The 14,326-nt window shown below is 41.4% G+C and overlaps 1 protein-coding gene across 1 annotated transcript in view; it reads left to right on the forward strand.

Moving 5' to 3' along the window:
- The first annotated feature begins 1,269 nt into the window (after positions 1 to 1,269).
- The window catches only part of AP1AR (adaptor-related protein complex 1 associated regulatory protein), a 78,001-nt gene continuing 64,944 nt past the window's right edge, over positions 1,270 to 14,326 (forward strand). The window contains exon 1 of the mRNA XM_006872255.1: positions 1,270 to 1,352. Coding sequence (XP_006872317.1) covers positions 1,270 to 1,352 — 83 coding nt within the window. The remainder of the gene's footprint in view (positions 1,353 to 14,326) is intronic.

A 14,326-nucleotide genomic window follows, 5' to 3' on the forward strand; every position in this document is an offset into this window, starting at 1 on the left:
TGCACAGGGTTGCTATCAGTTGGAAAGGACTCCAGAGCACATCTCCACCACCACCACTACAGTTTGGGGAAACATACTTCAACTGGCAAGGCTGGTGTCTCCAAAAAATCCAAGCCTTTCTACCAATTTCCTCTGTAACGCAACTGTCCCATCTAAATTTAATATTTTATGTAGAACAAAACAAAATGAGGGCAGTAGGGCATAATTAAAAAGTTTCACTTCAATGTTAACAGTAAGAAAATTGCTATGCAAACCAATAATGGTGAGGGGGGAAAAATCTTGGTACGTTCAAAGTAGATTCAAACAGTTTCCTGATCCCAATTATGGAGCTATATTAACGAAAAGTTAAGTATACACTGAATAGAAAACTGCTTCCTCACGCTCAATGACTCCTGACCTGGGTAAGCAGCTCACAAGGCTTTGGTACAAAGTTCAAATGCAGAGCCTACACCTTGCACACCACCAGTACACTCCGAACTGACAGACACGCCGTGTACTAAAGAGCATTGGTTGGTTGGTTGGCTGGTTATGTGCCGTGGAGTCGATTCCGACTCATAGTGATGCTGTACAGGATTTCCGAGGCTGTAAATCTTCACGAGAGCAGAAAGCCTCCTCTTTCTCCCGCGGAACAGCTGGTAGTTTCGAACTGCACTTCGCAGCCCGATTCTTAACCACTATGCTACCAGAGCTCCACTAAGGAGAATAGAAGATTTTTTAGTCCGGTCAGGGTTCAACTAAACAAACATCCCAAGCAGCCAATTGGGAAGGATCCTCTGTGTTGGCTGCAAAAATCCAGGAGCTGGCGGAAATGATGTCAGAACAGGTCGCTTGTGGAGGCGGGGCCACTGAGGGAACTCACCTATCAGGCTGGGGTGAGGCTGGGGGTGTGGCTGGAGGAGGTGGTGGGCAGGCGTGGGGCAGGGCACGCTGAGGGCGGGGTCTCGTACACGGCTCTCAGGGACTGGCCTTCTTCGCCGGCGGGAGGCGGCCACTCCTGGTGGTTGGGTCGCAGGGGCACTCTAGGGGCCATGCGGACGGCAAGGGTGTCCAGATCCCACAACCTGGTGCTTCTCCCTGGCGCAGAGGCGACCATTCAGCGGTTGCAAGAGTAACCGCTGCCTTTGTTTCCAAGCGCCTAGCAGCTCCTGCTGGTTTGCTCTCTGGCCTTGGATCCCCGTTCGGCTCCTGCGGTGCGGATGCGGCTGCGAGCCCCGGTGGTGGGCTTTGAGAGGGAGGAGAAGAGAAGCAGCGGCTCCTGGGAGGCATGCGATGGGGAACTGCTGCTGGACGCAGTGCTTTGGGCTCCTCCGCAAGGAAGCGGGGCGGCTGCAACGTGTAGGAGGCGGTGGAGGGTAAGTCTTCGGGGGAGGGACCTGGGCCCTCTGGCGCCTAGTCAGTTTACCTGGGGAAGCCCCTTCTGCCTGTGACCACTTGGAGGGGCCCGGGAGCCTGTGGTGGTGAAGGCCTTGTTCTGTATAGGTCGACACGGGTTCACTGGGAAAAAGCTAGAGGAAAGCGCAGTTGTCACTCTGCTGCTTCCTGTCTGTCTCCCTGGGGGTGCACTTCTTTTCGGAGAAAGTCACGGGGGGCATCATCTCGAGGACACATGGGGGCGCCCTCATTCAAATGTCCAACCTGACAGGTTTCGCAGCAATCCGGACACACCCTACGTTGACTGTGTGTTTAAATCTAAGGTAGTAGTACCGCTGTTTGGTCATCATTGGCCTTTTCAGAGAAGCTGAGGATCTGGCACCAAAGTTGATGCCTTAGATCGATTTTTAGTAGACATATTTTGGAGCTTATTAATATTTTGATAGGTACAAAAACATGCTGAATTGCTAGATTTCCAATGAGCATTCAGATCGTTATCGGTGATAACAGTGTGTTGTACTTTTTTTTACATTTATTTGCATTTTCAAGAGACGTCTCATACCCTGAGTGCTACCTCCAAGCTCTAAAACATTGGGTAATAAACAGTCCTTCTCTACTCATGAGTAAAACAGATATGCTTAAGTTTTTCTACTCACACTGTCTGCAAAATAATAGAGTTTCAAAATTATTCCACTTTGTGCTTTTTATTTCAAAGGGTTGAAAAAAATTCAAACAAATTCCTTTGGAGTTAGCTTTGTTGTCTTTACATATTTCCCAGAAATTCAAAACCTAGGATTGAAATAAAATCTAAGCCGAATTGTATAAGACTATGTTGTACTTTTTGGAAAAGATGGTTAACTTTCAGGCTCTGTCCCATTTATCCAACATTCTTAGGTAATAAAGGTATTCAGCATAAGGCATCTGAAGCCAAATGATTGATAATTTGGTAATAAAACCAAAACTGGATTAGCGCTGTGGGTTAATGCACTGGAATGCAAAGTCAGTTTGAACTGCAAGGTTGGTGGTTCAAGCTCACCAGTTACTCCTTGGAAACCCTATACAGGGTTGCTATGAGTCAGAACCAAGTCAGCTGCACTTCACAACAACTGCGATCTAGTTGATTTTGACTTATAGTGACCCTATATGGTAATGATGACCTCATAAGTTATGATTTCCTCATTCATCAGTCAGTCATTGAGTGCTACCCCTGTGTTAGTACTTCGTAGTACAAAGTTGCTAAGGTTTTATGATAAATGCCCCCAGAATAAAAGAGGCAAGACTTTTAACTCATGTTTAGTATTTTGGATTCCTTTACTTTGGGGCTATTACTGTTACAGAGGGATTTGGCAGATGATTTTCTTGTCAATCTGAATTGTTTAAATGTACAGTTCCTGATTTTTTGTATGTGATGGCACCATATAGTCAAGCTGTTTAAATAGACTTGCCTAAGGAATAAATAAATTTTAAAAAATACCACTGTCATCAAGTAAATTTCAACTCATAAACTAAAATCCACATCCGCTACCACTGAATCAATTCCAACTCACAGTGACCTTGTATATAGGGTTTCCAAGACTAAATCTTTACTGAGCAGACAACCACATCGCTGTCCCGTGGAACAACTGGTGAGTTTGAACCTCTGATTTTTCAATTAGCAGTCCAATGCTAATCACACGGCACCACCAGAACTCCTCATTAAATTTTAAAAACATTGTCTAAGGAATTGCTATTGTTAAGTGCTGTTGAGTCAGTTCTAACTCATGTTGTTGTTAGGTGCCATTGAATTGCACAACAGAGCAAAATACCACTCAGTCCAGCGCTATCCTTACAATTGTTGCTATGTTTGAGCCCATTGATGTTGCCAGAGTGCCAATCCATCTTGTTAGGGGCCTTCCTCTTTTTCTCTGACCCTCTACTTTACCAAACATGATATCCTTCTCCAGGGACTGGTCCCTCCTGGCTTTTAAGGAGCATTCTGACTGTACTTCTTCCAACACAGATTGGTTGATCTTTTGACAGCCCATGGTACTTTTAAAAGTATTCTCTTCCAAAACTATAACTCAAATGCATCAATTCTTCTACAGTCTTCCTTATTCACTGTCCAACTTTCACATGCATTTGAGGTTATTGAAAATACCATGGTTTGGGTCAGGCACACATACCTTGGTCCTCAAACTGACATCTTTGTTTTTCAACACTTTCAAGAGGTCTTATGCAGTAGATTTGCCTAATACAATGCATCTTTTGATTTCTTGACTGCTGCTTCCATGAGTATGATTGCCTAATGCAATACATCATTTGATTTCTTGACTGCTGCTTCCATGAGTGTTGATGATTGATCTGAACAAAATGAAGTCCTTGACAGCTTCAATCTTTTCACCATTTATCATGATGTTATTTAATGCTCCAGTGGTGAGGATTTTTGTTTTCTTTACATTGAGGTACAATCATACTGAAATCTATGGTCTTTGATCTTCATCAGTTAAGTATTTTAAGTCCTCTTCGCTTTCAGCAAGCAAGGTTGCATCATTTACATATCGCAGGTTGTTAATGAGTCTTCCTCCAATTCTGATGCCACAGTTTTCTTCATATAATCCAGTTTCTCAGATTATTTGCTCATCATATAGATTGAATAAATATGGCGAAAGAACACAACCCTGGCACAAACCTTCCCTACCTTTAAACCACTCAGTGTTCCTTATTAGTTGTGTTCAAACAACTGCTTCTTGGTCTATGTGTAGGATAGGATCCTCATGAACACAGTTGTTTTCTAAAATACTCATTCTCCGCAATGTTATTCATGCCGTGTCATGATCTTCACAGCTGAAAGCATTTGCATAATCAATAAAGCACAGGTAAACATCTTTCTGATATTCTCTACTTTTAGTCAAGATCTATCTGACGACAGCAATGATATTCCTCTTTTCATGTCGTCTTCTGAATCTGACTTGAACTTGACTCATAGCAACCCTGTGTAAGGTCTCCAAGGTGTTGCTGGTGGGTTTGAACCACGACTTTGTGATGAACTGTCTAGTGCTTATTCTGTAGCGTCACACCAGGAATAGATGTAAAAAAATCTTTGGCTTTATTACTATTTTATTTGTAGTTACATTGTCATTGTTATTATTAAATACCATTGAGTTAGCGCTGACACATAGCGACCCTGTCTAGGGTTTCCAGGGAGCGGCTGGTAAGTTTGAACTGCCGACCTTGTGGTTCAATTACATTATTTGTTGTTGTTGTTGTTAAGTGCGCTTGAACCACCGACCTTGCAGTACAAAAATTACATTATAGGGTATTGTAATTGCCAGAAATTCTAACTTATATTCTAAATAAGGACCTCTGGTGGCATAGTGGGTTACTCACTATGCTGCTAAATGCAAGGTCAGCAGTTCGAATCTACCAGTTGCTCTCTGGAAGAAAGATGAAGCTTTCAGCTCCCTTAAAGAATCCTGGTGTGGCGCTGAAGGATAACCACTGTACCGTGAACCAGAAGGTTGGCCGTTCAAACCCATCAGCTGTTCCTTGGAAACCCTATATAGGGTCTCTATGAGTTCGAACCAACTCAACAGCACTTTACAACAATAACAAAGATTTGCAGCATCAGAAATCCTATACAGGGTCACTGTGAGTGAGAACTCAATAGCATACAGCCATCACCACCACACTCTAAATGCAAGAGAAAGATGAGACTTTCTACTTCCGTACAGATGTAACAGCCTCAGAAACCCTATTCAGGGGCATTGTGTGTTGCAGTCAACCCAGTGGCCATGGGTTAAACTCTAAATGATAAGTAAAAATCATTTATATAGGACTCAGACCATAGTATGTCGTGTTTGAGAGTTTTGTTTTGTTTTGTCCTTTCATGGTGATTTGACAAACTATGTTTTTCTTAAGTAATAAAAAGGAGCTCTGGTAGTTTAGTGGTTATGAGTTGGGCTGCTAGCCTCAAGGTCAGCAGTTTGAAACAACCAGCCTTTCCGTGGGAGAAATTTCTGCTCCCATAAAGACGTACAACCTCAGAAACCCTATGTAGGGTCGTCGTGAGTCAGGACTGACTCCACAGTTCAAGACTATGGGGCTTATTAGGAAAGTTAATAGGTTACGTACAGTTCAGGATCAGAAGTACCTCAGGGCGCAGTTCTATGGATTGTTGTTAAGTGCCGTCGAGTCATTTCCAACTCCGAGGCTGTAAATCTTTACGGGAGCAGAACGCCTCAGCTTTCTCCCGCGGAACAGCTAGTAGTTTCGAACTGCTGGCCTTAAGGTTCGCAGCCCGATTCGTAACCGGATAGAACAGCATTTTCTCAGCCTTGCCCACGAGCAGGCCTGTCTTCGCCCCTCGACCCACTGGCCTAGCTTTCTGCCCTACTTGAATAATGTTCCAGTGTTTTATCACTGCTGATAAATGCCTTAAAGGCACTCAACTCTTCTGTAAACCTCAGCTCAAATGCGTTCAAGTCTAGTTCCAGGACTCAGCAAACACGGCCCCACAAGTGCACCCCTCAGCCCCCTGCAGTGGAGCTTCCTGCCCAAAGGCACCCAGCTTTACTTACTCCGTAGGCCAGGCAGCCTGCCACTCTGTCTCCTGCTCTGCTTCTTGGTTCTGCTGCTGCCACTCCTCCGCTGCTTCTCTAGCATCATAGATCTTATCTTCTTGGACCAAGAAGCTCAAGTCGAAGGGATCTAGGGGTCCAAAGGACATACTGTACTCTTGGTTCTTCCTTGATGGTAGTGAGAATCCCCCCCATCCTGCTTTTAAGATGGCTCATTTTATATCCAACAGGATGGCAAAATTGACCAATCTCCACATTAGAATTCCACGTTTTTATAATAACTAACCCTGTTAATAATTACTAACAACTGAATGTTATCATCCTGTCAGCATCATCTCCCACCTTCTCTTACCCAGACGCATCAGGAAAAGAGGAACTATACCCAATTTGCATATTCCCAGCCAGTTGTTTGGTGGGAATTAAAAAGACTATGACTAGAAGGGTCATATTAAATCATTGGCCACACTGCAACTGCTCACCAAAGTATGAGAGACAGGTGTCTATAGTTAATTGGTTGATCTTCTCATTTTAGTTGCTGTTTTTTATCACCTGGTACTTTTGATTTTTCTCTCAGGTATGGGTTTAGATAGTTGACTGGTAGTTCATCTAAGAGTGAAAACAATATAGAGTAATCACAAAAACTTGATTTGGTTTATATTTGTTATTGTAGTGTGGTGCTATGGAATAACACACTGACCACAAGGTCCGTTTGAATGGCAAGGTTGTCAGTTCAAACTCACCAGCCTCTTCTCCAAAACCCTCTACAGGGTCTCTGTGAGTCAGAATCGACTCGTCAACACTTATCAACAAGAAATGATCATAAAGGAGCCCTGGTGGTACAGAGGGTTAAGCATTGGGATTTGAACTACAGCTTGGCCATTCAAACCAACCAATAGGGAAAAGTGAGGCTGTCTGCCCCCATAATGATGTATAGTCTCTGAAAGTCTAGGGAGCAGTTCTTTTCTGTCCTATAGGGCTACCATGGTGATGGTGGCTGTGTGCCGTGGAGTCGGTTCCGACTCATAGCGACCCTGTACAGGGTTTCCGAGGCTTTAAATCTTTATGGGAGTAGAACGCCTTATCTTTCTCCCATGGAACAGCTGGTAGTTTCGAACTGTTGACCTTGCGAATCGCAGCCCGATTCATAACCACTACACTACCAGAGCTCCTTAGGGCTGCCATGAGTCAGAATCAATTCTTTGGAAGTGGGTTTAGTTTTGTTTAGTGACCATAGGTAGAATTGGGTATCCTGGCTCGGTCAGGCAGAACATTGCAGAGGTGCTTTATGATCTAGGCCCTGTTTTTGTTTCTTTTCTTTGTTTTAAACATTTTATTGTGAATTGAGTGAAGGATTACAGAGCAGATCATCAGTTTGACATTCAACAATCATACACTTTGCTTCATTACATGGTTGCAATCCCCTCCATGCACCACCAGTTAACAGCATTTACCTCTATTCACTTTATCTATTGCATTCCTCCCTGTGCCTCCCAACACCCCCATCTTTCCTGTGCCGACCTCCCTCTGGTTGTATATTGCCTACATCTACCTTCTAGCGCATGTATCACTTCCTCCTCCCCACCAAACCATCACAAATTGTTTCTTTTATCAAGAGAAAAAAAAAATCCTTTTTTTTTTTTGATGTACAAAAACCTCACAGGGTTATAGAATCCTTTAAACAATTAAAGGGCACATTTTGGAAGCCAGCCTCTTAGCCACCAGCACTGTGTTTCCTTGAGTCTAGAGTCCTCAGTTGCTCTGTCTATCCATGCTATCACCTCTGCCTCCATTTCTGGTGTCTCTGTTTCACTAGTCCGGTTCCCACATTTCGCTCATGCTCTTCTCCTCTGATGGTCCTAGGGTCCTCTATTCCAGGATTGTGAGATTAACTGCTCCCCTCTTTATATTATATAATTGCTACCTTTACAGATGTGACAATCACGATTAGTCATGATAACATTTACTCATTGTTGAATCAAAAGGATCCTATCCCCATCGCCTTTCACCAGACCCATCTAGACAAGATGAAAACTATTCAGTGGGGATTCTACCTTGCCCCGCACACTCTGAAACTAAACTCTCTCTTGAAAACTTGTAAGCCCATCACTTCGTACCTTTATGACCCTTCATTTTAGTTAGTCAATGTCTAAGTTTCCCATCACTATCAACCCTGTATACAGAGGGAATAGGATTGATACTTGATGTGAAAACTTCTTCCCTCTCGGTTGGTATTTTGAGCTACTACATCAGTAAGTATAGGTCAAGTTCATCAAATTGTAGCAGTTTACACTCATTTCCTTTATCCAAAAAAAAATTTATTTTATTTTCTCCAGTCAAGTTTGATCATAAAGCCATAGAAGCTAGGTCAAATGGGTACTAGCTGCAAGTTTGGTTGTTTCTTGTGTGTCTCCCCTCACTTCATATTAACTGGTCGCTTCACGTCCAGCTCTAGCTCTCTGTGATTAGGTCAGTGCCTGTGGGGTCAGGAGTCCCCAAGCCTTACCACACTTCGGACCAACCAGCCCTTCCTCTTCTGTCTTTCATCTCAAGGTTGATGGGAGTCTATGGAATATGGTTGAACTCAGCCCATATCTTCATTGCTGCCTTACCCCTACATCCACTCACAAGGAGACCAACACAGTCACCAGCAAGCTTACATGCCTGCTTACTCGTGTGTTCCCTGTGAGTTTCAGTTTTGGAGGGAGATTTCTCCTGAAGGGACTTTGGTTGCCTTGATGGCTCCCTGGTGAACAACTTGCCTGTTCTTGTAGTAACCAATTAGACTGTCGTTCTTGCTTTTGCTTTTTCCTGCTGGTCTTTCTTTCAACAAGTATTTTCTGTCCCTCTAGTCACTCTGGGCTGGTCTGCATGTCTTTTCAAGTAGGAATGTCCCACCTCAGAAGGTTCTGAATGTGGCTCAGAATTCCACGTAAGGTTCAATACACTACAAAGGCTCCGTAAGAATGGGCCCTGTTTTCTTAGCAGATTTCACAGGCATGTGTCAAAGTCACAGCACTCAATTTTTACTATTTAGTCTCAAAATCAGAATAGTTTCATGTATAAGACACTAGAGAATCTTAGATTTTATTTTCTTTCTGTAATGTCTTACCAGTCAGAATATCAATCTCAGTGTTGAAGTCTGTTGGCAACCTTACTACTAATAAAGCTATTTGGTGATGAAAGCAGAGGGAGCATATGTAACCTTAAGGAATAAAATGTAGGCATCCTAATGAATCATCCTTAGCTATAGAGATTTGCCTGACAGCACATTCTGGAGTGCTCCATCTGCACCTCTTTTTCTTGGTAGTACTAGAAATCTTGTGTGTAGACTTTTATGGTTTCCTTTTTTTTTTTGTTTCTCATACTAGAGATCTAATTGTGTTGTGTTGTATTTTAATTTCTTGATATAGTTTATATAATTCCACACTGTTCCAGTTAAGAAGTACTATTGTGTTCTATAAAGCTCTGGTTTTTGTTTTGTATCCTTCTTGGTATTTTTATTTATCATTTGTTGGCATTTCTTACTTTAAAAGCTAAGTTGCCTTTAGGCAATAATTTACAATGACTCTGTTTCCTTTACTAATAATACTGATTTTAATAATCATCATCAACATTTGATCACTTCCTATAAGGTAGGCACTGTTTTGAGCACGTTGTTGTTCTTAGGTTTCATCAAGTTGGTCTCTATCCATAGTGACCTCATGAACAACAGAATGAAATTCTACCTGATCCTGCACCATCCTCACAAACGTTGCTATGTTTAAGCCCATTGCTGCTCCCAATGTGTCAAACCATCTCATTGGGAGTCTTCCTTTTTTTCACTCACCTTCCACTTTACCAAGCATGATGTCCTTCTCCAGGGACTCAACCCTCCTCATAACATGTATGAAATGTGAGAGATGAAGTCTGGTCATCCTGGCTTCTAATGAGCATTTAGGCTGTTCTTCTTTCAACACAGATTTGTTTGTTTTTCTGGCCATCCGTGGTATTTTTAATATTCTCCAACACCATAACTCAAATGTATCAATTCTTCTACAGTCTTCCTTATTCACTGCCCAACTTTCACATGGGTATGAGACTATTGAAAATATCATGTCTTGAGTCAGGCGCACCTTAATCCTCAAACGGACATCTATCCTCTTGAATACTTTAAAAATAAAGACAGTTTGTGCAGCAGATTTTTCTAATTCAGTCTGTCATTTGAGTTCTTGACTGCTGTTTACATGAATGCTGATGGTGTATTGCTTACCTGGATTTCCATACCCCATGTTAAAATAGCACTCTTCTTAATTCACCATTCTCTAAAATTACTTTATTTTTTAATACTTTCTTTGTTGATAATGGAAATTAATTTGTTTATTGTCTGTCCCCCTCTTTATATAGAATAAAATTCATGAGGTCAGGAGTTTTGGTTTATTTCTTCTGATATCTCCAGTACACCAACAGTAGTTGGTGTTCTCAAGTGCCGGCGAGCCGGTTCCAACTCATAGCAACCCTTTGTAGGGTTTCGGAGGAGCGGCTGGTGAATTTGAACTGCCATCTTTGTGATTCAAACCGACCTTTTGGTGCATTGATTTATCTGAAGCACTCAAAAAATATTTGTAGAAGGAGTCCTGCTGTGGTGCTGGAATGCTAACCACAAGGTTAGTAGTTCAAACCCACCTACACAAAGTTGCTATGCTCACTTGACAACACATAACAGCAAACAGCAACCAGCTGGAATACCTGTATTTATTCCTTTTTTTTTTAATTTGGCATGTGTCCTGGAGTGTCAGTGTCATCTTTTTATTTCATTTCATTTTTTCAGTGTAATCTTAAATGAAAGTCAATGGCACAAACACAGCTTAAAATTCTTCAGTGGCTTGCCGTTGCTTTTAAGATAAAAACTAAATAATTTCATGTAGCTTGTTGTTGTTGTTATGTGCCGCGGAGTCAATTTCGCCTCATAGCGACCCTGTATAGGGCTTCCGAGGCTGTAAATCTTTACAGGAGCAGAAAGCCTCATCTTTCTCCCACAGAACAGCTAGTAGTTTTGAACTGCTGACCGTGAGATTAGCAGCCAAATTATATATTCTTTGACTGTCTTACATGCTGCTTCATCTTGGATTACAAACTTCACAGAATCATTTTTCCGACTTTTACTTAAATAACTTCTACTCAGTTTTTAAATGACTGTCCTCTGATCATTTCCCACTGAAAGCCTTCCCAAACCACCTCTTGCCCTCCAGGAGATAAGTCCTCACACCATCATGGAACCATCTTTTCTTCTGGATACTTCCTCTAATAGTGTGAATATCTGATTAATGTCTGTTTTTCACTTTCAGTACAAAGGAGAAGTCCATGTATGCTGTTGCTTATCACTGAATGCCTGTTGTTAAGTGCCATCGAGTCGGTTCCGACCCATAGCGTCCCTGTACAGGGTTTCCGAGGGTTCTGATTAAATTCCTGGTACCTACCTACTCCCTAGTAAGCTCTGGTAGCGTAGTGGTTACAAATCAGGCTGCTAACTTCAGGGTCAGCAGTTAAAAAGGAGAAAGATGAGGCTTTCTGCTCCCATAAAGATTTACAGCCTTGGAAACCCAGTACAGGGTCGCTATGAGTTGGCGTCAACTCCACAGCACATTACCACCACCAGTAGATAGTCAGTAGATACTTAGTGACGGAATTAGTGAATGCAGTTTCTTAACATACCACACGCTTTTCATTCCCATTCCTTTAGTACCTGCATCTCCCTTTGCTACACCTCTTTTCCCTGTTTGGAGGTTTGGCTAATTTCTTCTCAGTTTAATTTCAGTGCCCCTTATCTGAATACACCCCTCTCACAGCATAATGATTGTTGTTAGTTGATCTCTTAGTCCATTCTGTTAGATTTCTCTTCTCTGTATGCGGGTCGTATTTGATTCACCTTTGTATTTTAAATACTTTGATATCCTGACTATAGTATACATACCTGTTATTCAGTAACTCCAGTGTTGTTGTAATTAAGCATTGTCGAGTCAATTCTAACACATAGTGGCGCTGTATAGGGTTTCTGAGAAGCAATTGGTGGGTTAGGACTGTTGATTTTTAGGTTAGCAGTCCTATGCTTATCTTCTAACACCACAAGTATACAGGGATCAGGTAAGTAATAATCTGTATCTGTTCAATGTCATAGATACTCAAGCATACCTGGCAAGAGTTTCCAGGAGGGTGGTCAACCACATCAAATGCTGCACACCGAGATTACAAAAGATATGTGAGAGCGGACTAAGACCTTTAGGGTCTCTTCCAGTTATAGAAAAACTAGTTGCTGTTGAGTCAATTCCAACTCATGGTGACCCCATGTGTATCAGAGTAGAACTGCATTCCATAGGTTTTCAGTAGCTGGTTTTTAGGTGTAGATTGCCAGAGCTTCCTTTTGGTTAGACTCAAGCTTCCAGCTTTTGATTAGCCGCTGAGTACTTTAACTGTTACACCACCCAGGGACTGAATTCGGGTATTAGTTTCCTCTAAATCGGTCTCGGTTAAAGGGCACTGGCTGGTTTGTAAGCCCCTGTTTTCTCTCTTCAACATGTTTAGCAGATTTATCTCTTCTTCCAAGGCATAATATTCATTTTCTGAACACCTATCCTTCCTAAATTTGCCTTCATTAGGAAGAAACTTATTAACAGTAAATGTTATTACCTTACAGTTGCCGTCTCAGGAACTCTGCTGGCACAGTGGGTTAAGCATTTGGCCTCTAACCTATAGGTCAGTGTTTTGGACCCACCAGCCACTTTGCCGGATAAAGATGAGTCAGTCTGCTTCTGTAGAGTTCTACAGCTTTGGAAACTTTAAAGGGGCAGTTCTACTTTATTCTTGGAGAGTCGTTGTGAGTTGTAATTGTCTTGATGGTGGTGGGTTTTGGGTTTTTTGGTATTACCATCTCTGTTGATAGATATTATTTTTTACTGTATCCCTACCTGGGAAATCTATTGATGGATTGTCCCTTGAGATTAGAATGGTTAAGCCGCCATTAAAATGTTTGATTCTAATAGAAAACTACGTGTCCATCATCTTCATTATAATAGTTTGTATCTGGCATCTGATTTGTAACCTTTCCAATCTTTTGTTTAGGGAGAGGAAAAAAAAAACAAAAAAAAAAAAACCCAAGTCTTGGGGAGCTTTAATTTTTAATGGACTTTGGAACAACTTACCATAGTTTTCATCATTTATTTATAATGTCAAACTAGATATAGGCAAAGGTTCTCCTCTTATATTTTAATATATTATACAGGGAAATATGAAGAAGAGGAATAGTAATAATGGAGGATTTATGAAAAAAAAATGTTCAATGATCTTTTATTTAATTCCTTTTAGAATAAAATAATCTATATCTGCCGTACAAAATAAAACTTGTATTTTCAATTTTTATAAGACTGATGTTATTTTTAATAAAATATTATGTCTTGATATTTACCTTTATAACACTAATAAATATGTATAATGAATCATGAATCTCTGTTTTGTGCCATATTATTCTCAAATGGAATCCAGACGGAGTCTTGGAGTGTCACTGTGGGTTAATGTGCTGGACTGCACAAGGCCGGTTTGAACCACAAGGTCAGAGGTTCAAGTTCATCAACCACTCCTAGGACCCTGCACAGGGTTGCTATTAGTCAGAACTGACTTGATGGCACGTAACAACAAACAACAACTCTCAAATACTTCCAAATTCTGTGTCTATGAGTCAGTACTGCTTCGATGGCACCTACCAATAACAACAACATCCTGATGTGGCACTATAGGATAAAGCACTGGACTGCAAGCTTAGTTTGTACAGCAAGGTCTGTGGCTCAGATTCACCAGCTGCTCCTTGGAAACCCTATACAGGGTCACTATGAGTCAGAACTGACTTGGCAGCACTTAACAACATCATTCAATGGGTGGGCTTCAAGAACCTTCCACAGTCTCTCTTTCTGCCTGCCCAATATCCTTCTCATGTCTATTTACCCTTTCACATCTTTTGTTGTAATAGACTGGATAGATAGAAATCTGCTTTACTCTTCTTAGAAACTACTCTCAGGAACATAAACACTAAGTATAAATAAATAATGCTTCATGAGGCAAAGCAAATTTTTAAAGTATAGTTTTGTTTTGTTTTTTTCTTTAATTTTTTATTGTGGATTGAATGAAAGTTAACAGGGCAGATCATCAGTTTTACATTCAACAAATCATATAGCTTGTTTCATCACAATGTTTACTTTCCCCTCCATGTACCATCAGTTAACAGTATTTCTCTCTCTTTACTTTAGCTCTTTTAAAAAAAAAAAAAATGCTCAGGCATATATAATAATTATACCTCCAAAGGGCACATTCTGCCTAATGGCCACTATCTCTTAACCCCTCTCTTCCCATGAATCTAGAGTCCTCAGCCACTC

This window comes from Chrysochloris asiatica, unplaced genomic scaffold, assembly GCF_000296735.1.
Source record: "Chrysochloris asiatica unplaced genomic scaffold, ChrAsi1.0 scaffold00188, whole genome shotgun sequence".
NCBI classification, from domain to species: domain Eukaryota; kingdom Metazoa; phylum Chordata; class Mammalia; order Afrosoricida; family Chrysochloridae; genus Chrysochloris; species Chrysochloris asiatica.